General features: G+C 50.3%; 10 protein-coding genes across 10 annotated transcripts; 7 read left to right on the top strand and 3 right to left on the bottom strand.

Moving 5' to 3' along the window:
- Nucleotides 1-252: 252 nt before the first annotated feature.
- K444DRAFT_646425 (uncharacterized protein) lies at nt 253-1,233 on the top strand (the record flags this gene model as incomplete). Its single annotated transcript, XM_024885199.1, has 1 exon — nt 253-1,233. One exon carries the CDS (start codon nt 253-255, stop codon nt 1,231-1,233), a length of 981 nt encoding a protein of 326 aa, XP_024730987.1.
- A 216-nt stretch (nt 1,234-1,449) lies between these two features.
- Nucleotides 1,450-3,955, bottom strand: K444DRAFT_634855 (uncharacterized protein; the record flags this gene model as incomplete). Its single annotated transcript, XM_024883800.1, has 3 exons — nt 1,450-1,697; nt 1,890-2,514; nt 2,552-3,955. The coding sequence occupies 3 exons, from the start codon at nt 3,953-3,955 to the stop codon at nt 1,450-1,452; spliced, it is 2,277 nt and encodes a 758-aa protein (XP_024730986.1).
- A 479-nt stretch (nt 3,956-4,434) lies between these two features.
- Nucleotides 4,435-8,248, top strand: K444DRAFT_618544 (uncharacterized protein). Its single transcript, XM_024881343.1, has one exon. The coding sequence runs from the start codon at nt 4,792-4,794 to the stop codon at nt 8,038-8,040; it is 3,249 nt and encodes a 1,082-aa protein (XP_024730985.1). The 5' UTR covers nt 4,435-4,791; the 3' UTR covers nt 8,041-8,248.
- Nucleotides 8,249-8,831: 583 nt separating this feature from the next.
- K444DRAFT_135361 (uncharacterized protein) lies at nt 8,832-10,522 on the top strand. Its single transcript, XM_024870499.1, has 3 exons — nt 8,832-9,766; nt 9,825-10,198; nt 10,267-10,522. The coding sequence occupies exons 1-3, from the start codon at nt 9,109-9,111 to the stop codon at nt 10,339-10,341; spliced, it is 1,107 nt and encodes a 368-aa protein (XP_024730984.1). The 5' UTR covers nt 8,832-9,108; the 3' UTR covers nt 10,342-10,522.
- K444DRAFT_135349 (uncharacterized protein) lies at nt 10,265-11,437 on the top strand. Its single transcript, XM_024870497.1, has one exon. It carries the CDS (start codon nt 10,476-10,478, stop codon nt 11,118-11,120), a length of 645 nt encoding a protein of 214 aa, XP_024730983.1. The 5' UTR covers nt 10,265-10,475; the 3' UTR covers nt 11,121-11,437.
- Nucleotides 11,438-11,538: 101 nt separating this feature from the next.
- K444DRAFT_618542 (uncharacterized protein) lies at nt 11,539-12,415 on the top strand. The gene has a single exon (XM_024881342.1). It carries the CDS (start codon nt 11,754-11,756, stop codon nt 12,030-12,032), a length of 279 nt encoding a protein of 92 aa, XP_024730982.1. The 5' UTR covers nt 11,539-11,753; the 3' UTR covers nt 12,033-12,415.
- K444DRAFT_135351 (uncharacterized protein) lies at nt 12,079-12,511 on the bottom strand. Its single transcript, XM_024870498.1, has one exon. The coding sequence runs from the start codon at nt 12,457-12,459 to the stop codon at nt 12,124-12,126; it is 336 nt and encodes a 111-aa protein (XP_024730981.1). The 5' UTR covers nt 12,460-12,511; the 3' UTR covers nt 12,079-12,123.
- A 141-nt stretch (nt 12,512-12,652) lies between these two features.
- K444DRAFT_646422 (uncharacterized protein) lies at nt 12,653-14,183 on the top strand (the record flags this gene model as incomplete). The annotated part of the gene is made up of 6 exons (XM_024885198.1): nt 12,653-12,730; nt 12,775-12,854; nt 12,949-13,148; nt 13,197-13,289; nt 13,341-14,006; nt 14,065-14,183. 6 exons carry the CDS (start codon nt 12,653-12,655, stop codon nt 14,181-14,183), a joined length of 1,236 nt encoding a protein of 411 aa, XP_024730980.1.
- A 151-nt stretch (nt 14,184-14,334) lies between these two features.
- K444DRAFT_135302 (uncharacterized protein) lies at nt 14,335-17,259 on the bottom strand. The gene is made up of 4 exons (XM_024870496.1): nt 17,055-17,259; nt 15,426-16,997; nt 14,745-15,371; nt 14,335-14,660 (listed from the first exon to the last, which is right to left on the bottom strand). Exons 1-4 carry the CDS (start codon nt 17,100-17,102, stop codon nt 14,559-14,561), a joined length of 2,349 nt encoding a protein of 782 aa, XP_024730979.1. The 5' UTR covers nt 17,103-17,259; the 3' UTR covers nt 14,335-14,558.
- A 2,656-nt stretch (nt 17,260-19,915) lies between these two features.
- On the top strand, nt 19,916-22,224 carry K444DRAFT_540315 (uncharacterized protein; the record flags this gene model as incomplete). Its single annotated transcript, XM_024875703.1, has 5 exons — nt 19,916-19,966; nt 20,029-20,183; nt 20,247-21,271; nt 21,347-21,829; nt 21,878-22,224. The coding sequence occupies 5 exons, from the start codon at nt 19,916-19,918 to the stop codon at nt 22,222-22,224; spliced, it is 2,061 nt and encodes a 686-aa protein (XP_024730978.1).
- Between the last annotated feature and the right edge of the window lie 592 nt (nt 22,225-22,816).

The raw sequence follows: 22,816 nt of genomic DNA, 5'->3' as shown, positions 1-22,816 counted from the left end.
GATCTTCGACCACTCAGGCAGAGGACCTTCCAGATGAAGCAGTGAGTGGTCGAGCTCTGGTTTCAGGTGAAAAGGGGAAATCTCCGTTGAGAATACGCGAGCATCGAACTGTGTGCATTCTCAGTCCTGATTGGCTACTCACTTTTGAAGCTGATTCCCGGTTGCTTGCACGTGATACGCATTGTCCGACCTCAGCCTTGGCTCAAGCAACAAGGCAACTTCGTCCACCCAACCACCTTCTTCCCGCGCAAAATGTCACTCTCTTCCTACCTCGCCTCTAAATACCTGAACGCAGAGCCTTCCTCATCCGGCAAAAAGCGAAAGCGGAAGGAAAAGTCCTCTGGGAGCGGCCTCATAATAGCAGACGACGACGCGCTCGGATGGACCGCAAGCCAAACCACAAAGGATGAAGATGACACCCCCACAACCGTAGCCTCCGGCTCCGCAGAATTTCGAAAAGCAAAGAAGAATGCGTGGAAGACTGTTGGCGTGCCGGCTCTGCAGCCAAAAGACAGCGATGCCGATGAGGCGGATAGGATAATTTCCGAAGCGGCGGCGGAGAATAGCGCTGCTATGCATGAGGATGAGGGGCCGGTGATAGAGGATGATGAGGGCGTGGTGAAGATGGGTGATGGCACACATGCGGGGTTGCAGTCTGCAAGTGCTGTTACGAAGCAGTTTGAGAAGCGGAAGAGGGAAGAGGCTGCGCAGTGGGAAAGGGAGCAGAGGGCGCTGGGGAAGGGGAATGAGGAGAAGGTTGAGGAGACGGTGTATCGAGATGCGACGGGTAGGAGGATAGATATCTCGATGCGGCGGCAGGAAGCGAGGAGGGAAGCGGATGAGAAGGCTAGGAAGGAGAGGGAGGAGAAGGAGATGCAGAAGGGGGATGTGCAGAGGTTGGAGAAGGAGAAGAGGAGAGAGGAGCTGGATGAGGCGAGGTTTATGCCGGTCGCGAGGAAGATTGATGACGTGGAGATGAATGACGAGTTGAAGGAACAGGAGAGGTGGAATGATCCTGCTGCACAGTTTCTCGCGAAGAAGAATAAAGGGAAGAGTGCCTCTGGGAAGCCGTTATACAAAGGCGCAGCTGCACCAAATCGATATAGTATCAGACCCGGGCATCGATGGGATGGAGTTGATCGAGGGAATGGATGGGAAGCTGAGAGGTTCAAGGCTTTGAATCGGGTAGCTAGGAATAAGGAGCTAGACTATTCATGGCAGATGGATGAATAGTCCCACGACCAATACAAAATCAAGAATTTCAAGAACTTCATGCATTTCTTCGTTTGGTCTACCACCGAGCTTCTCGTGAAATTCGGTCCTATTCGGAGAAGGCAAATCCACGCAGCAACGTCTCGAAAGGGACGCTCTCCAGCACAGCCACAATCAAACACAGCGTCCTCCAGTTCATGCCATTGCCATCCCATCAATCCGCCGTAGTCCATCCCTTTAGCCGTCCTTCCTCCGCAATAGCTTATCAGGCCCATACTTCGAATTCTCCTTCACCATTTGAATAAAGTCTTTCCTTGGTGTCTGATTAGGTTGGTCCCCAACTCGTTTGCCGAAAAGGTTCATCAATACCCCGGCTACAATACCCGCACCTGATGTAGGCAGAGCTGCAACGATCTCATGAGGTTGAATTGGTCCGACAGCAGGCGACTTTGCTCGAGGAGGTCCAGCTTCAGTTGCTGGAGCATCTAAAAGTAGTTAGCATAGTTATGTAAAGGTAAATGGCTCATAGATCGTGGATTGGCTTTTCCCGCCTGAATCTTTCCGGGCTGCACCTGGCTGGTCTCGCCTATGAGGGCAGATCAAGGTACCACATCAGACCCCTTCTAGACCATGTTTGAAGCCAAAACCACCAGATAATTGAGAGATAGATTGCATACTTTGTAGAGCAGCCGGGCTACCAGCACGACTTCCTCCAACAGAACCAGCTTTTCCTGGAGCCGGACTACCTGCCCTCGAGCCAGTCGGTGATTGACCCTTGATTGTGAGCTTAATCTTCTTGTTCTTGCGTCCTCCATCAGATCCCTCGCCTCCAGTGGCTTCGCCGTCACTCATAGCGTTGTATACTGGGCTTGGATTAGGTGGCGAAGACTGAATATCAGAGAGCTTGTTCGGATTGACGTTCAGCTTAATGATCGATGATTTTCGGGGGCTTGAATTAGGAGCAGGCTGTGAGGTTGAAGGCGCAGGAGACATTGGTCGAGAGCTAGGGACTGGAGTGGAAGTCCGGGTTGGCTGGGAGGATGAGGGGTGCTTGTTCTTATGCTTCTTTCGAGACGACTCATTTCCACTCGATTCTGACAAATTCGGCGATCCAGGTCTCTTCAGATTCTTTGCTTTCTTCAGAGGGTCTGTGTGCTTGGGTCGACCAGAGGGTGTGTTGGTTCCCTTCGTAGAAGTACCTGATGGAAGCTTCGATTCCGCCTTGGCTTTGTTCTTTGCCTCCTCATCTTTCTTTCGGTCAATCTCCTTCTGCTTCTCCTCATCCGAAGTATCGTCTTCGCTCTGTGATTTGTTAGCTAGTCAACAAAGCTGTCCAGACCATCACACATGCCGTCTCAGAGTATGGATTGCCGTCCGAATCACTCTCGTAGGCCAAGTTCCTTTCTCGCTTCTTTAAAGCCTTCACCAAATCTTTGCCAAGCTCCTTCCGCTTCCGAGCCTCTTTCGCCTCCTCCTCAAGCTCCTGATCAACCTCAGCCTCATTAGCATTATCGAAAATGTTGGCTCCGAGCTGTTCTCGCTTGATTCTGTCCTGAGCATCCTTGGTTTCCTCATCCTTGTCTGGCTCAACCGTGGCCTGCTCATCGTCGTCTTGGAAGAGATCCTCTGCATCATAATCGAGATCGTCCATATCTTCTACCTCCCTTTTGCCAACATTTTTAAATGTATTGCTTTCGGCTTTGACCGTGTACAGATTATTTAACGTTTTTCTGGTATCTTGTGTTGCTCGGTCTGCCTCTTTCTGCTCGTTTGTTTTCATGACCCATCTGGACTCCTTATGCTTCTTGCTCATTTTGGCCTCGGCCTCCTCGATTGTGAAAGTCTTGAAATGACCTTTGGGCGTAAATTTGTACCATTTCTCAAGGGGAATCATCCTAAAAGTCGCTCCATCAATGAAAAAGATGGCATTTGTATCCGAAAGAGCGGCTTCGTAGTTGCCGACCCAAGTATTTTTGTTGTCTGCATCCTCTAAGTGCCACGGTAGTGCTTCCTCGTATCTCAAATCCGACGCCTTCTTCTGCTCCTCGGTCTTATCCAGGCGGTGGACCTGTGTAGTCTTCTCATTTCTGAAAGCCTGAGTCTTCTTCGCCGCGAGGGCCGAAAGATTGTTCCCCGTCGGAGCAATCTGAGCAAGATCTGCTGCTTTTTGCTTTTCTTTTTCCGCTTTCAGGATCTCCTGCTTTTCGCGCTCCTTGGAATCCATTGGTTCCTCAGCTACAGCATCTTCATCCTTAATGCCTTTGCCAGGTGGAGGTTGCTTTGGATCCCTTCGGTGTAAAACAACAGGTCGCGTGAAATCATCTTGATTGCTGGGGTCGACATCTTTCTTTGGGGCTGCAAACCTAGCAATGTGGTATCTCAAGCCCTCACGAAGAGCTCGCTTTGTCGTGAGCAATGGGAAGTCTTGATATTGACTAGGAGGCGGAGGTGGGTGCGTCCAGCCGCCATAAAGATTTTGGTTGTGTGTGCCATTTGCGGGTGTTTGGTAGCTTCCGATGCCAAGTGAGGGTGCAACACCGTTAAGAGGGGTTGGACGACCTGCCGAGCCAGGGGCAGAGATGCCCAAACCTATGGGCTGTTTAGGGGGGACATTGGGTCGTCTAACTGGTTTCTTGCGTGGTCGCAGTGGATCTGCAGCTTTGGCTTTTCGCACAAATTGAGGAGGGCCACCGTTAGGAGTAGGAGTTTGGCCGTTCGACAGGCCAGACGGTGAGGCGCTCATGTTTGCAGAAGTGACAGAGGAACCCTAGGTCGCGATCTCTACGGCGTCCGCAGATGGGCAGCAGTGCAAGTACACCCAGTACCTGGCACCGGTATGTGAGCTTAAGTCGTCTTCATGAAGTCAAGGGTGAGATGGTTGGAGAAGTGCCTTGATTGACGCCTAGGATTGTGCTGCTGGATAATACCGTGCAGGATGGAGCGCGCGGTATTGTTATTCGCAGATGCACTGACGGTGGAACGGTGGAGGAGCACGAGTTATTTGTATGTTATGTTGTAGGATTTCTTTGTTTCCTGGGGAATGCTTCGCGTCTCTTTGGACCGTGGTCGTGGTTCTTGAGATTCACGGCGAGCGCTGTCATCGGAATTAGCCCCGGTCTTGCGCTAGTGTAAGCGAAACGAGGCTAAATAATCCTTGCAGCCGTGGCGGAGGTTGCATTGAGTTGAAATCTGGAGGACAAACAGTCACTTCTCCTTTATATTCGCCGTCCTACATCGCCTTCTCAGAGACAACCTCACGGCCTGTCAATAGGACGAAGCCTGGCCCGAACACCAAACAATGGACGTAGCTGTTTGCCGGTACATACATTCCAAAGCAGGTCATCCGAGGATTGGTTGGGATGTGGACCGAAGGTGAACGGGTTTTCTACTGCACAAACCCAAAAGTGAATGTTTTCCTGACTACAATTGTTCGATTTCTTTACACGTCCTGTCACTACCTCTTACCGACCACGTCAAACCCACAGCACTCATTTGACCAAAAGAGATCGCAGCACATGACGATCTGAGAAAGCTGGACGACGCTTTTCACCGATCAGGGCAATTTCCATCTCCCAAGAGATGTTTCCATCACAAGGACCTCCCAATCAGGGAGGCGGTGACCTCGAGGCGCGCCTCCGTTGTCTCATCTTGAACAACGCAAATACAACTCCTCCTGGAACTGGCCACCCAGCTCCCTCTGCACCGCCAACTCACGTGCAGAGCATGACCCCATCTGGACAGCAAGAAAATCCTGCTGCAACACCCGTCCAAGGTGGCGATCTGGAGCAATCGTCCTTTGCTAGTCGAAAACGACCCAATCAGGCACAGAGACGTCAAATGAACTCTCAATTGTCCATTCCAATTGATACTAGGCCTATCCCTGGTGCCCAAGCTGGAAGAGTATCTTTTGGCCAACAAAGTCACAGTCCATGGGGACCTCCCAGCCATCAGGGACAATTTCATAATCATCAAAACCAAAGGTATCAAAATCAGCAGCACTCGCCTCGATTCCAGAACCCAGGCTCTGGATCTCCTTACTCGTCTCGAACTCCTTTCCCACAGGCGTCTCCTCAATCACCAATGCACAATCACCAGTCAGGACCAAGTCCGCAATTTCAGCCCAGACATCACAATCAATTCCAGCAGCAACAGCAACCAGGCTCTTTCGCACGACCGCCTGCTCAGAACCGACAGCTCTATCAGCCCGGTCCCAATCAAGGTCAAGGACGAGGACGTATGTTTCCTCAAAATGGTGAAGAGATAGCCATCCAGAGCGCGCATCTCGAAAATCTTGCTCAAGAGCGCGTACCCATTGTGGGCATCGATTCCGTGGAAGAGGCCGAAAAGGAAGAATTCAGAGCTGTAGTCGAGAAAGTTTGTCAAGCAGCTATTGTCCAGTACGAGAAGGAAGACCTCGGGAATGACAAATTCGACACATCAACTGTGGAACTGCAGTGCTTCGGTAGCTTGAAATCAGGCTTCGCGACCAAGGCTTCTGACATGGACCTTGCTCTTCTTACGCCCAAATCCAATCCGGCCCCTGATTGTCCGGAATCTCCTATCCCACGCCTGCTGGAAAGAAAACTATTGGACTTAGGTTATGGCGCTCGGCTTTTGACAAGAACGAGAGTTCCGATTATCAAGCTCTGCCAAAAGCCCACCGAGAAGCTACTTTCCGACTTGTTGGAAGAACGTGCTAAGTGGGAGAGTGGATTTGTCGCCGAGCCAGAAGATGAGGACGAAGAAATACATGACGCTGAGACGCCTGATGAGACCAAAGAGAGGCCGAAAATGCAGAGTACCGGAAACCAAGCAAACTCTATAACCTCTGCAACAGAAGCTGCCCCCCCTAAGTCCAGGCGGGAGTCTTCAGATCAAAAGCAAATCGCATTCAAGCAGAAGGACAAACAATCCTTAGGTGAATACTACATCTCAGCAAAACGCCTCTTGAAAAAGCTCGGGGGTCGTGACTTGACGTCTACCTCACCCGATCTCAGCGAAGAGGAAAGTAGGGTCCTTAATTCTGTCTGCAAGGCCTTCATATCCGGACTCTCCTCTGAGGCTTTGTCAACTCGCCTGCGCAAGTACAACTCGATTGCACCATTATTCGACCCATCACTCCCTCCCGTACAGCGGACACTCCAAGGAATCTGGAATCAAGTCGAAGGAGAGCGATTGGCAATGGCATGGGAGTCTCGCCCACTTACCGAATCAGAAGACAAACAGGAATACGAGTGTTTGACTATCGTTGAAGCATGGCGAACCCTACAAGACAAGCACGGACCCCTCACGGAGTCATCAATATATAACAGACAGCTGTATTCTGCCTCCGAGAAGTTGAAAAAAATCAGTTCTCTGCAATTGCTATTTCTCGAACAGATCCAATATGAGGATCCAGTTTTTTACCATGGCCGGGCTTTGAAAATCATCAATGATCTCAAGGCTCGCGATCAGCCGAATTCAGGGGACAATGTGACACCGATCATCATTGCTCATTACGTTGCAGGCGTCAGCAACAATTCGATACGTGAAGTTCTGCAGAACTCTCCCCACGCAGGCGCAACACTACAACAGATTGCTCTTCACCATCGCGCATTGCAGCTCGCAATCGACTACGAGCATGCTCTGAAGTCTTCCTATTTTGAAGATTGTGACCGAGGTACTGTTGAAGAGTACGTCAGTCTCCTCAGAAGCCGAAACTTTTACCGACAAAATGTCCCGACCGAATCAGAGATCAACTTCATAGCAAAGATTCGCACTCTTCCGGACCCAACTCAAGTATCACCTAACAAACCACGAGATCGGTACAAAGATCATCTGGAATTCCCAAAAACGGACATCGGCATCCAATGTGATATCAACTTCTCTGCCCACCTTGCTATTCACAACACCCAGCTTCTACGATGCTATTTTCACAGCGATCCGCGTGTAAAGACAATGATCCTTTTCATCAAGCATTGGTCGAAGGTTCGTGGGATCAATACGCCTTACAGAGGAACTTTGAGTAGCTATGGGTATGTTCTAATGGTGCTACACTATCTCGTCAACGTCGCACAACCATTTGTATGCCCCAACCTTCAAGCAGTCAACCATAATCCGCCAGAATACCTGCCACCTGCAGAGGTCGAAGCACGCACAATCTGCAAAGGCCGAGATGTGCGTTTCTGGCGCAATGAAGCCGAGATCAAGAACCTATCCGAGAGGAAGATGCTGAATCACAACCATGATTCGGTGGGCGTTTTACTGAGAGGTTTTTTCGAGTATTTTGCCCAAAATGGCCAGATGTCGACGGTGGGCAACAAGGGATTTGACTGGGGTCGTGAGGTCTTGAGTTTACGGACAATGGGTGGGATTTTGACGAAACAGGAGAAAGGATGGACTGGAGCAAAAACGGTGATCGAGACATCGACGATTGCTGCACCCCCAACACCATCGTCAGCAACCATGCCTGAGGCTCGCAGCAAGCCTGAAGCTTCACCTGGTGAGCAAGCGGAAGAAGTGAAGACACCAAAGCTGCCAGCGAAGACCATGGAGGAGACGAAAGAAATTCGCCACCGATACCTTTTTGCCATCGAAGATCCTTTCGAGCTAGACCATAATGTTGCGAGAACCGTGACGCACAATGGCATCGTTTCAATTCGGGATGAGTTCAGACGTGCCTGGCGTATCATCAGGAGCATTGGGAAACCTTACGAGGGCCAGGAAGGAAGATTGTTGGATCCAGTGACGAGTCGGGATGACAACAAAAGCGGTTTGCAAGAATTGTTGACCATGATTCACGGAGCGGCTCCTAAGTCCAAGGCGGCGTACCAGGAGATTCAGACATAAAGCATCATGCATCCGGCGGAGTTTTCTGTGGGACACACATTGGCGTGTTGATTTCTAAATCAGAGATACCTGCTCGCCGAATTGAGAGTTATTTGAACCAAGTACCTTTGCACGATTCATGTCCAAATAGTGGTTACCATCATTGAGCAAGTTTCTTCCCATTCAACGTTCGAGCATAAGTCCTGCATCTGCACAGCATCGTCCCACCAGCCCAGTCCCTTAAAATAGCTTATGAAGAATTCTTGTGGGAACATCGGATGAACACGCACCTGCTCTCTTTTCTTTTGCCGCGGAAACACTTCAATTGGGCATATTTAGAACAGTTTCGCATCTGGATCGTATCAGCCTGACATTTAAGACAGTGTGGTCCGGCATGCCGGCCTCGGGCCCAGCCACCTCTCTCTCTTTCGCTTCCAGTGTTCCACGGTCTTCAAGTCTCCAAACCCCCACAATATCCAAATTCGTCCACCCGCTTTTCGGTGCGTGCGGCTGAGTTGGAACATGAATGCTCATTCGCCAAGTGTTTTGTCTTATTGGCTTAGCTTTCGCGGGGCTTCAAAAAGCGGGATAAGCCATGCCAATCCGAAGCTTCTTCTGCGCCCGACCTCCATCACTCCCCAAGCTCAACCATATCTCCTCATCTCAATCACCTCTTCTGGGATCTTTTGATTTGTAATATGCGGGTCGCTGTTCATCAAGCCACCCGCGGGGCAATTTTCGCTCCGTAACGAGTTTGTTTTTCCATTTCCAAGCGCAATTGCCTCGAGGCTGTGATGTGGCGTCTGCAAGAGCCGCTTTGAGAAGCCTCCCAGCTGTGAGTGGGACATTCGAGCCATCCAGCAGGAGTCTGCTGATAAGCCTGATATTGCTTGCTGGACCCGATGCCGATGATAAGAAAGCTCCCCCGCCGGCGGCACGGTATGATTTTTGAAAAGTTTTCCCGCCCGCATGCTTCGAGAAGCACGTCGTTGAGATATACCTTCAGCGATCGAAAAGACATCCGGAAAGCACGTTGGAGCTGAGCGGCTATTCGAAGCATTTTGGTGCGAGCACCGATTGATAGTCAAGATGGGTGATAGTTACTCTTTAGATGTGACTTTTACATGGACGGGTACGCCTACGGGTATGGCTGGCATCTCAACGAACGGCCCGGAGGCTGTGGATTTTTCATGTTACCCCGTCAATACATATCAGGACTTTACCTTCTCCTTCAGTCAGTTGGGTGACGGCTGTCCTTACGAATATACATACGACTCGGTTTACTCGACATGCGACTATACTGCGGATGTGTACAATAGTCAAACATGGGACTGTACGTGGACAGTGCCGGTTATATCGACGACAATAGTAGATGGCGGACCGACGACAGCTCTTACAGGAGTTCCGGCAACGATCACGGCCCCCCTTCAATGGGTAACAGTAACGTCCACTCAACAAATTACAAGCACATCGACAAGCGTTGTGGACCCTGGCGCGAAGACGGTCACTGTGACTGCCTCCCAAGCGGCTGCGAAATTAAGAAGGGTCGAAAGTCCGACATATGAAGGCGTTACTGGCGGGGAAAAGATACTTGGGGTGCTGAAATTAGAGAAGCAGCTCGATGGGCCGGCAAGCGATTTAGCCCTTTCCTCCTTTAATCTGGCGAAAGGAAGAAACAGCACAGATTCTTGGTTGGAAGATCGGGATTCGTGTCTTTCGGATGAGATATTCTGCGGAGTTGGCTGCTGTAAGTCTCTTCAGTCTTCGGAGCTTTTCTTGGGGGCGTTCGTTCTAATAATTATCAGGTCTCACCACCCAGAGCTGTATTGGAGACGGATCAGTTTCGTGCTGTAATGGATTCGAATGCGTTCCATTCGATGCCAGCGCTCCATTTCTTGATTTTCTGTATTGGTCGTGGGATGGTTTTACGGCCACATCGATAAGTGTTTTCACGACGACGACCTATACAACTGTAAATCCTCCAGGGGAGACAGTCACTGTAGATGGGCCAACTTCGACTACAAATATCGATTTCTTCGTTACCAAAGTCGTCACGACCATAGTCACTTCAACTGATCCTGTTGTCACGATCACGAAATTTCCCAGTAACGTAGTTGGCCCAAGTCGGGGGGTGGGCGGCGGCCAGTGGAGTAACGGAGAATCAGCAATAACAGTAACTGTGGGCAGTCAAAGTCGGTCTCTCACATACCTTCCCTTTGAATATCACCCAGCTAACAACTACAACAGCCACAGCCCCAGCAATTGTCAACGGCACTAGTAACGGAAAGCCTCCCTCCACCCTCGGCTTCAAAGTCGGCGTAGGAGTCGGAGTCCCCTTCGCAGTCGCCATCCTCGCCGCCCTCCTCTTCCTCATCTTCCGCCGCCGAAGAGAAAACACCGCCCCTCCTCTTCCAGCGAACCCCGAAACCTCAGCCAACAACTCGAATGCTGGCGCCATGGGCGGTCGCCCGGTTTCCCAACTCCCCCCTTACACGGCAAACAGATTAGTCGCCGCTGGGCTGGCGAGAAAACCAGTAGGAGGAGTGAGCAGCGCGCCTGACAACAATTTGCCGGAGCGGCATTATACCGTGAACGGTTTCTATCCTAGCCCTACGCAAAGTCCGCCGCCGGGACAGGGTGCGTATGGTAGGAGTCATGGGAGCTCGCCAACTCAGAGTATGTATTCAGGTCAAGGAAGTCCGCCTCAGCAGATGCCGCAAGCATATGTCCCTCCTGCGGGCTACCAGGGCCAGGAGATGTATGCGGGCCAGCCTCCGCAGCAGCAAAGGGTGGGGAATATGGGGTATTCGCCCCAGAGCGCTGTGTCCTCTGCATATCCCACACAAGGTCCGCATGGGACTGTTTATCCACCTCAAAATCCTCACGGGAGTGCTCCCTATCCCTCGCAGAATATGGGGTATCAAGGTCAGCCTGACTTGGCATACCATCCTCAGCCTGGACACGAGATGTATGTCCCGCATGAGAATGAGGGAGTCATGAGTTATCAGGCGATGCCAGGGCCGGGGCAGGGGCTGCCGTACATTAATGAGGTGGAGACGAGCGCGAATGCTCATGAGATGCCGGAGACTCGAAGGAGGTAGATATCACTCACTCTCTCACTTGAGTTGGATGGAGTTTGGGTATTTTGTGAAGATTAGTGTGAATGATAATGTGTTTTGGACGAGCCTTGGGGTAATCTTGAAGTCGTCAGTTTATGTCATTTGACTTGCATCCCAACCGCCCCCCTCCCCTTTTTCGTGTGTTTCTTAGCTCAAGCGAGCTCCTTGAATGCTCACAAACTTTAACTTGAAAAATTTCCGAGCAATTTATTTTTGGTATCGAGGTCAGAACTAGTGGATCACATCCTCATAAGCGCCTCTGGGCCCTTTGGCTCTTAAAAACGAGCAGGCACGAATGTTGGCACCGGTCCGAAATCATCGGGTACAGGGGTACGCTGCTACTGCTTATATATGGAGAGCTCACTGTCTCACTGAGAACACCTAACTGCGAAAGTGACACGTCAAAAGTGAATTTCCACAACATCCCCATTGTGACGATAGCCAATTGTATACCCATCTATGTGGTAGAATTGGGGCCGTCGCTAGAGTAGAGCCTAAGATCGCTGCGACTAGAAGATTGACGCTCGTAAACAAAGGTCCACCATTTGTCCCATAACCGAGATATACTCCTGGACCACGTTATCATCGAACATATCTGGCGCAGAAACGGAACGAATGCCACCAGCAGTGTTGCTAGTCGTCGTTGCTGAGAGCGTCGTTCACAAATGCGCCGTCATCGTCTGCACGGAGCGTTTCGAACCCAATACCACCGGTGCCTGCTACAACGGTTGCAGTAACGAAGTCATAAAGAGCCACTTTAACCCATTTGGCAGCTGTTTATCTTCCAAAAGTTTGTGCTCCAGAGACGTAGTTGACACAAGGCATTATGGCATCAACAAACCCAGAATTGAATGCGCCGTGTGTCTGAATCAAAATTTCCTGGAGACGAGATGAAGTTGCGCCCGGCTACCAGAGTGATGCGTGGACAGCTTTGACGGAAAACAGCGCTGCCCAGATGGTAGACTTCAACTGCCTTATTGCGATGTTATGCGGCTAGAAATGTGCTTGGTGATGCTTGGTGGTGAAAAGACATAAGGAGATTCCAAAATCGGTTCTTCGGCAAATATGGTAGATTCGATAAGAACGAACTTGTTAACATGGCATTAGTTCTGCGAATGCTAACAGCATTACCAAGATTCATTACAAATGACTCCGAAATATTGAAACTTAAAAAAAGCAGCGGAGGTGGAGTCTGGGTGTTCCAACTTTGGGCCTTTCGCACGTTGTGTGAAGACTCATGGAGTCGGTGCCACACTTCCGGAGACATTGAACTGCATCTTCCAAATACTCTCATAGAATAGGTCGGCGTAATTTGACTCATTGTAAAAGTCTCTCGGAAATTATGGCAATATGCGTACAAAGAGAGTTGCAAGTTGAAGGTAGTGAAGTGAAGTACTTTTTTGAAGGGGCGGCAAATTTATTCCCAGATGAAGCTAGACTTGAAAGCTTATCTTAGCGCCCAAGCTCCGATAAAGAATCATCGTCAGCTGGAAGCAATCCACAACACGACAACAATGTCGAGCTCCGAGCCATCATATACGGTCTTTATTAGACTTCCATTTCCTCGAGGGGATTTTGTCGATCCTCCTTCAGTAAGTCACACTCTCTATTCCCGAACCCTAAGTTGACTTTCTAGGTTGATTGGGACGCAGCAAAGGACAGAGCCTTATGGAAGATCCTCTCGAAAGCTTCCAAGAACAGCGACATCGACTGTAAGTATCCCCTAAATCTTCGGGGTATCTGGCTAACACCTATAGGGAATGGACTGTTAGTCTTCTATCTACCTGCGAACCAAGCTAACCCGTCCCAGCGCAACGAAATTCGAAGTATCCTTAGCCTTCCTTCTCCAACAAGCAGCATGGCTTTACGAAAGACAACTGCTCCAAGTCCGAGCTCAGATGCGGAAAGTTGGGGTGTCGAAAGGATCCGCTGCACCATCGCCGATTCCCGGGAGCACATCTGAGTCTGCGGGAGGTGAGGCTATGCGCAGGACAGGTTCAGGGGGAGGAGGTCAGTTAGACGCCAAAGTATATATTTGCGGAAGCTCACATAGTCTAGGTCCGCGATTAGCATCCGCTCTATCATCCCGAAAAGACTCTCCAGTACCCAGAAACGACCCGAGTGTGCCAGGCACTCCCAGTCGACCAACAGGTAAGGTGTCAATGTCCCAAAACAAGCTGGTAGATTGACCTCCTTCTGTAGCTCCACCATTCTCCCGCACATCATCAGCAAACACAACCGCTACATCCCGAAACCTTGCCCCTACAAGTCCACGACCAACACACGCAACTCTAAATCGGCGTTCCCTCTCACCGAAAACCAAATCCCGCCCAAACTCTCTGGCCATCGAACCACTCACACGCTCTCCTCGCCCCGCTCCCCTGTCCTCTCCCGAAGAAACCTCATCCTCTGACTCCTCTGACTCCGAGCCACCCATGCAAAGTCGACTCCTGCGCCGTCCTCCCCGATTCACCGCAAACAAACTAGGACAATCCGGCGACGCAGACGAGGAAGACGAGAATCCAGCTTTCATGCCGTTTGCCGCCCCTTCAGAAGCGCCATCACATCAAGATCCCAGCGCCACACTTCGAGGAGATCCGCGAAATATAGGCAGCAGACGGCCAGCACATAAGAAGTCGATGGACGCAGCGCTCCAATCCGCAACCTCCGACTCCTCAACCAGTTCGACCGCGCCAGCTCCCCGACGTCCAGAGCCATTGCGGGGAACGCAACGACAGATACTGACAGGTCCTCTGTCGCCGAGAAGAACAATGGAGCTGGCGGGAAGGAGTCCGGGGTTGAAGGGAAAGGGACGGCAGGATAGTGATGGGACGCCGAGTATGGGAAGTAGTTTTAGTGATTTGGATGGTAAGGTTTCCACAAATCTCACATTCACTTTGATCAACGAGGAGCTAACAAGAACCAGATGCATCAGTAACGCAAAGCGCTTTGGAAGAGGCGTTAGCGAGTAATATGCAAGCCGGAGGCGGGATGGCCAGTCGAATGAGCTCTATCAGCCAGGCTCTCCGAAGCAAGTATTTATAAATGTTAAAATGATTCTCTTTTTTTGTTCCGTCGGTCCGTTTTATCAATGGCGTTGCAGCGTGGCTCCGAGGCGCACTTGGATAACCAATTTGTATAAGATTTGAATGGACTTCTGGCATTTCTTTCCCAGGAAGCACACTTTTCTGACTTTTGAACTTCCCGTTCTGCCTGTTTAAATTTTATAATTTTATTTCATCTCCGCGCACTTGGCCAAATACTTAATTAAAGGGGGAAAGAGACTATATATCCTGTCAGGAACCGGAAACCATTTTTGTCCAAATACTCCAAGTAAATACCTCTTGCCCATTTCCAAACTCAAAGGAGACGAAGCTCCATAACATAATTTCCAATCTAGCGTTAGTAATTTCTTTGCACCTACCATCCAGCAGCTTGAATCTGCGCCTTCTCCTCAAGAGCCTTAATATGCGGCGGTTTATACTTATCATCCGAATTCCCCCAACCCTCACCGCCCGCACCCCCCGAGCTCTCCCCCCAACCATTTGCATTGCCCCATCCCACACTCGCACTCCCATTTCCGTTACCCCAAAAATCATTCTGCACCTCTTCAAGCACCAATTCGCCATCCTCTTCACCAGGCGTATACTCGCCCCATCCACCACTGACGGCGGAGCTTTCAGCAAGATTGCCCCAACCATTTCCTTCTTCCTCGTGGCCGCTTTCAGTACCATTTTCATACCCATTCTCGCCATCACGTTTCCTCAATCGACTCCAATCAAAACTCTTCTTCCATCCCTGCGTATGCGGTTTCGGCGCTACACCAGCCGCAGAATGCCCATGAAGGTACTTGCAGGTCTCAGCCGAAAACTCGCACTTGCCATCATTAGCCCAGTACCAACACGTCTTCGACACCTTGCCGGGTTTGTACTCGATTGTGTCAGTGGGAGTTGGAGGAAGAGAGTCAGCGAGAGCGCCCCATGTCGGTTTCCCCATTCTGAGGTTCGCAGGGTTGGAGGAGACAGGGAGGTGCGCATGCAGGTCTCTGCACTCGTCGGCTGTGAAGCGGCAGTCTTTGCCGGGAGTTGCCCAGAACCAGCAGGTGTTTGTCTTGGGGTTCACAGGCTTGAGGGGTTCTTTCAGGAGCCCATTGGAGCGAGGGCCCGTGGGGACCAGGGATTGGGAGTTGGCAGCGGCAGCGTTTGCTTGTTGCGCAGCGAGGATTTGAGCGAACTGGTTTTTCTTGTTAGTATTTGGAAATACAAGATTGGATGAAAGTGAGCATGCCTTCTCGTCAAAGAGCCTGGCGACTTCTTCCTTCGAGATGCCGGACGAAGTCTCTTCTTCTCTCTTGGCCCGGGGTTCATCCTCGTCGGCCAACACGGCGTACCGGGATGCACTCAAGCCGCCTACGGGTTTCTTGGCCGGGGCAGGAGTCTGAGCAGCTCGTCTGGAAACAACGCTCACATCCTCCCACTCCGCAGCATTCATGCCCTCAAAACGATCTAGCCCGTTGGATGTGCTGACACTCGGAGCACTATTCCTGAGAGCGACTTGGTTAGACCTCTTTGTAGCAGCCAGAGCTCGCTGTTGATCAAGCAAGGCTTCTTGCTTGTTTTTCACGCCAGGGGGAAACGTGAAGATTGACTCCGGGAATTGACCGGTCTGGTGGGTGTTCTGATTCAATCCGTAATGCATGATTCCAGAGACATGCTTGATGATCTTGATGTTGTCACCTGGACGAACATCGATGCAGATCTTGCTTGATTTTTCAAAGGCACTCTGGGCGATGAAGGTCTTGCCTGGTTGTAAGCGCGGATCGGGTTTTGGTCCCTTTGTGGTTGTGGCCGTTGTGGTGGTGATTGTTGTTGTTGATGCCGTTGAGGGACGAGCAACAATGGCTTTGGAAACGGAAATAGATCTGGCCGTCTTGGAAGTCGCATTGGATGTGCGGGAAATGGGTCGCTTCTCAGGAGAAACGAATTCGGGGTTTTTGGGTTGGTAGATATCGCCGATGCTCCTTGGCTTGCGGCCGTAGATCTTAGTGAAAGCTTCGACGGCTGCTTTGGCGTTCGGGTCATTGAGACTTGTGATTTTGGGTTGGGGAGTGTTTTTGCTGGGATTGGGAGGAACACTCTGCGGAACACTCGGCTCTTGTGTCTTCACTTGAGAAGCCCATGATTGGATTCGTGTCTCTTGCTGACTTGGTGTTGGGGAAGGGTAGACGTCTTCATTCGTCTGTTCGGATGAAGCCACATCTTCTGACGATTCGGGAGAAGAGTAAGACTCCTCCTCTTTTGTGTACTGGGGGCGGGACTTCTTTCCAGCTTTGGTCAATCCTGCATTGAAGGCCTTGACCTCATCCAATTGTGATTGTGTATATCCCAATGCAAGACCGCCAGCAGCAGGGATCTGTGGCGTAGGTCGCGTGGGGGTTTCGACTGGCTCGTTCGGCATCGAGGTTTCCATTTCCGAAGCCCAGTCGAGCATAGGTGCTAGCCCCGCTGCTTGTGTTTGGGTGGGTTCGTCGTCGGAAGACGCTTCGATTGATGTCCCATTCGGGGTTTCTGGAGGGCAGTCGGTAGAGTTGGCGGGCTCAGACGAAGTTGGGGACGGTATTGATCTCTCCATGATCTCTATATGGTCCGCCTTGATGGCATCAAGAGATTGATTTGCGTGAATTTGCACGTTGAATTGTGCTTTCTCCTCGATGGAACCCTCGAAGGAGATCAATTCCTCCTCGAGGACGTTGTCCTGCGGGCCACGCGTGAACACGTACTGACCTTTATGTATCAAGCCGTCAATCTTGATCCATTCGTCTTCAGTAAAATAGGCTGCTCCGTAGAGCATGTATAAGCCCTGAACTCAGTTGGTTATTGTGCGGAAGTGGGAGAATCCGAGATGTGATTAACTCACCATCTTCACTTGCTCCAATGCTCGAGCGGCATTGGCTGAGAGCGCCATTGTCCTAATCTGTTGAATTCAAAGGTATCCTTTGGTTGAATATTATTGCAGTGGGAAAGAGAAATTGGAAGATTTTATGTGCGAATGAAGTTGGTGGTGATCGATTCTTCTGACCCGGGAACCTCAATTCGGGGAAGTTGTAGTTTGGTATCTCGGGCACTTTGAATGTTGTAACTTCCGTGCAAATCAGTACTTGATCGAAAACTCCACAGTATTGTAATTGATGTTACTGAGTAACACGCAAAGAAAGATTTTCCTCCAGAGGGTGGGAAATCAGTGTTGTTGATATGGGGTGAGGGCCGTGGCTGCTGAACCCCGGCCTACAAGGTTGACTGGTTCGTCGCTTCACTGTCAGTGGCTTCACTGCCGTTTCACCGACTTTTCACTTGGTTTTCCTCTCGAACCAAAGGTTTGCCACTGACCAAACGCAGCGGTGGGAGAGTTAGCGGGCACCAATCAGTAGGAAAGGTGCACCTTTTTCTCCCACCACGGATGGCTCTGGCTCGTAACATACCAACGCATCGGGCAGAAAAAGCAAACCCGCAAGCTGCTGGGAGGACGCGTCGAGGGGTCAACGAACCGCGTTTTCGCACGGTCCCCTTATTTCGCGCAAATTGGATTTTCATCCTTGCAAAGGGTCAGGACTCAGAACCCGAATTGGATCAGATCACCACAAACAAATTTCAGGTCAAGGAGATCAGGCAACGTGAAGCACTCACAGAGTGCGTAGCATCGAATGTGGCTGCTTACGCTACAACTCGGGTTGCATTTCAACTGAAGCTTCTTTCAGGAGGCCTCATCAGCTGGAAGCTGCATTCCTGCGGCTCGCTTCCGGTCCTCGCCCTAGCAGTATCTGTGGAGCATTGGCAACGGCGGTTCTTGTCGACTAGTGTCTGAGAAAGTGTCAGTCTGTTTGTCTCTCCAAAAGCTGGGCCTTAGCAGGGTCTGTACTTACGGTTTGTTGCTTCACCGGCCGGTGCCCTCTCTCTCTGTCTCTTTTCCCTCCTGAATATCCAAAAGATAAACCACACGACGACAAGAAATCCGAGCACAGTCAAAACCACGCCAATGATCGAGAGAGTTGGCCACTGTTTGTTCTCGTTTGCGTTGTTGAATGGAAAAGCGTTTCCTTCGCCTGCAGGGCCTGTGGATGTTGAACTCATCCTTCTCTCGCAGTGAGTCTTTACGTTCGCCGTTCGGGCCACGAGTGTGGTCGTTGAAGCGAAGTAAATGAATGTGCGGTTCGATTTTTTCGCAGTTGAGAAGAATGAGCGGAGATTCTTCAGATAACCAATTTCTCGTCTTGGCCGTTGGGTAGTTGACTGGACTGTGAAGATGATCACTGGTCAAAAGAATTCTGCATTGACGATATGTAGCTGCAATGCGGAGGTCCTGGGGAAGAAGATGTGGCCTCTCCCTTCTGTATGCATTCAATGGAAATAGAACAGCGTCCGGTATCTCCTTTCTGTCTCCGTTACGTGTCCAGTGAGGATCGACCACTGTCGCTGGAGAAGTGACAGGGCCGGACTCCCGCATACTCGGGATCCGAGGAGGATGCGGTCAGCGTCATTGCATGAAGTACAAGTGAGAATCCTTCAAATGCTAGCCGTGTTGTTGTACATGACATAACTCATGAATCACAGCTTGAGAGTAGAACACAGTTGGTGATGTGCGTAAGCATGCGTTTGATGCGAGAAGCCGAGGAACGAAACGAGACGGAACACGAGCAACCACTCGGAAATTGGAAAGCCTTGGTAAAACCAAACGAGAGGCTTGAATAAACAAACAAAAGTGCAACCCGAAAGAACCCAAAGCGAAGAACTACTCAAAGTTCTGCCAAACTCGCCAGTCTCCATCTCAGGGGGTGCCGTCGATGCCGAAGTTTGAAGGAGCTGTGCAACCCACAACTTGTCGTCCGGCCATCAAGGTATCGAAGGGCACACGAATCAAGCACTTCGAGGATTCACCATCAGTTCTCTTTACAAACAGATTGTTAGAGGGCGGAAGTTCGCAGCCCTGCCGTATCTCAAACTTGCCATTGCTTAGAACCACCTGACCGACCTTGACTCCAGTTATCCGTTTGATCGCTTGATCGAACGTTCCACCGTCATGAGCGATCAATTGTACAGCATGCTTGTTGAATGAAATCTGCTAGGATTCTTGTGTCTCTCAATTGGCTCCATGAGGGACAGGGAAGCAACAACACGTCAGTTCCATTCCTAGGCTCAAATGAAGGCAATGACCATTGAGAAACACTTGTCGTCTTTGGACATCTCCAGGATTATGCTTACTGACTTCCTATAACTAGATTAAGACCCGTTGGTATTGAGAGGCTGTGCTGTTGGAACCCTGTATTTGAGAAACGACAACGCTCTGGGGGGAAGACCGAGGATGCGTGAGAAGCATTGAAGTCCAACATGGGCTGTGATTCCTTTTTGCCAGTTTCAAATTGAATACGCGATCGGAAAGCGCTGTGGAGATCACGTGACTGTCACATTTTTCGAGAAGCGCTTTGAGCCCAGGTTAATTTTGACTGTGAAAGGAGCCAGCCAGTGAGAATCCCTGGTGATATTTGGATGTGGTAGAGACGCCCCCTATTCTTCTTCGACGGTGACATTTCTGGCCAACTGGCGAGATTGGCGTCGAAGGAGGCTTTTTGAATGTCCGCATTAGGTAAAAATGAGGTGGGGGAGATAAGATGTGCACATTTGCTTCCCCACGTTCACAAAATGCTTAGTCACCTCAAGAGACATCTACGAGCCTCATCGCTTTCCTCACCACATCTCTGGAGAACGTGTCTACGATGCGCAAACATGGCTTCACCGAATCAGCCGAAGCGGAAGGATCGTCCCTGCGATGCTTGCGTAAGTCATACCTGTATCCTACGAGGTTTGAATACTTGTTGACGGCGAGGTTGTTGGAACAGAGGAAGCGAAAGAGTCGATGCGTGATCGAGGAAGAATCAACGATATGCGTCCTCTGCAAGTTCCATGGTCAGGAATGTACCTTCATCCAGAATCCACAGTCTCGGAAGAGAAAGCCTACTCAAGATCCCGATGATTCTGAGACTGCGAAACGACGGTATGAGCTCCTGCAAAACATGATCACGTGCTTTATGCATGTCAACTGATAAGCATATATCAGGCATTCAAGCTCGTCGGCGAGGTCGAAGATATCCCCAGGGGCTCAGATGAGAGTCATTCGGACGACGAATGGAACCGGAGTAGAAGAATATGATGATCTGGAAGGCCCCAGCCTGTTGAAAAAGACACTCGGCTTGCAGAACAAGCATCACAGCCAATATGTCGGTGCCACGAGAGGACTCGAGCCTGATTTGCTGGGACAGTTATCTACCACTGGGCGGAGTGAAGTTCAGCTGACAGAAGGCACTCTTCGGAGAGTGAGCTCAACCGAGGCCTTCCTCCTCTTGCCCGATCCAGGCACCCAAGGCTACTCCGATGAACTCGATGATTTGGATGCAATCGAAGCTATCATTCGACCTCACGGCAAATTACTTGTGGACTTGTACTTCAGAATTGTCTTTCCCAGCTTCCCCATCCTTCATAAGGAGGTGTATCTTGAGAAGTATAGTCGCTCCTACCGCGAGTTCTCACCGCCTCTACTGGCAGCTGTCTACCTCCTCGCTCTTCAATATTGGACATACGACAACCAACTCAGCAGATCTACCAAACCAGACGTTCTGGAGCTAGAGAAGCTTGCTCGAAAAGCTCTTGGAGATACGATTCATCGGCCTAAACTCTCTACCGTGCAGGCTGGGCTATTGCTACTTCAGCATACTGACACCGACTCCGCTGAGTTGACAGCACAACTGATCAGCGTTGCTTATGGACTGGGCCTACACTTGGATGCTTCTAATTGGAACATTCCCGACTGGGAGAAGGGCCTTAGAAAACGCCTTGGGTGGGGTCTCTATATGCAGGATAAATGGTCCAGCTTGGGCAGTGGCCGACCATCTCTCATCAACTCGGCGAATTGGGCACTGCAGCCCGTGACCAACGCAGATTTCCCTGAGAACGCTTCTCATGAAGATGAGCAAGAGGGAAGCTCTGAGGTCGAGAAGGGACGAATACTTTTTAGTCACATGATCGCCCTCTCACAGATTTTGGCGGATCTGCTTGATACGGTGTTCACTGTGAAGACAACGAGAGGTACGCATATGAGGATTGCTTCATTCTAGTACTTCTCAGACAAAGATACACATCGGTGGCTGACCTTTGTCGCAGACATTGCAGACGCAGGTCCAAATGGCCTTTCTATCGTTCTCGAGAAGGTCAAACCCGTTCAGCTCAGGCTGAAAGACTGGTTCTCAAGCCTACCAGAGTGTCTATCGATGGAAGCAACCAAAGTTATGAAACTCAATTCCGTGGGATATCTTCGCCTTGCCTATGTCGCCACTGAAATAACCCTTCACCGGCGAATATTACTTACTCTTTCTCCTGCAACCGATCCTCAGCTGTACCGTATCTGCCGCTCAGTCGCGCATGAGAGATTTATATTTGCCATTGATTTTGTGCAGTCATTGAAACCACAACATCTGTCGAGCTTTTGGTACTTTGCATCTCCACAAAATTTCGCTCTCATTGGCGTTTTTGGGACATTGCTACTGTCAACAGCGTCAACTCTAGAGGAAGCTGACTTCTACCGAACAAAGTTGAGAGAGTATCGATGGATATTGAGAATCAATAGCGAGAACGGTGCGAGATACAGTACGTACATCTTGCTTCCCGATAGTTCATCTGCTGACTGAGGTCTAGTGAAACCTGCAATGGCGTTGCTTGATGCCAATACAGGGCTCTTAACAGCGAAGGCCGAGAGTTCGAGCCCTCAACCACTTCCTACGAATCCGGCTGATCAACTCCAACAATTCGAAAATGGGAGCGTCCAATCTTCAAAACATCCAGAGCACTTTCAATTTTCAAACTCCCACTTATCACCGACCGAATTTGCGTCGCCGAGTCAGTACTCGTTTGACACTCAGTACTACCCGAGTCAGCACTCAACGTCAACTTCGCCTGCTACATTTACATCCAGTAATCTTGATCCGCAGTCCCAGGAGTTCGGGTATGGCATGGGGGGGAATACCGGGTTGTGGTCGTATTGAGACCCGGAAGCCTAGACAAATGGCATTCTGTTTCAGATCGAAGTGGTTGTTCGCACGCTCTGTGAGATATACTGATGTCTTAAGGATGATATACTCATCACTGGTGGCAACGCGTTCGTACGAGTTCACAAATTACGACCCAGGATCTGCCGATCAAACTACCAACGTCTTGATTGGGGAATAATTGCACCCTCATGCAGCGTATCCCGGATGAATGCAACCCTTACCCATTTCGAGCAAAATACCTGCGAGGTACCACCTTGATCCGTTTATGTTCAAGGATTGTCGGGGGTAACGATTATTCATCACACTGCTGACTTGCATAACCTACCACCGATCGAATCGCCACAGCCGTGAACTAGCGGCCGGAGAATCTCTGTTAAGGCTTAATACGAGGTGGAAATTTCTCTCCTGCCGTTTTAGTACTATACAGTTTCTCCCATTAGCCACTGTATAATGCAGGCTTTGCATTAGGTTCTCGTTTGCGAACCTCAAGCTGGTTCCTGACTCTACCCTTCCGACGACTTTCTTAACATCCCTTTCTATAAATATTCGCGACAACCGGACTTTCCCTGTTGCATAGTCTGCTATT

This window comes from Hyaloscypha bicolor (assembly GCF_002865645.1).
Source record: "Hyaloscypha bicolor E unplaced genomic scaffold K444scaffold_136, whole genome shotgun sequence".
Taxonomy (NCBI): Eukaryota; Fungi; Ascomycota; class Leotiomycetes; order Helotiales; family Hyaloscyphaceae; genus Hyaloscypha; species Hyaloscypha bicolor.
The sequence above is the reverse complement of the archived record's forward strand: the minus strand, read 5'-3'. Positions and strand labels throughout refer to the sequence as shown.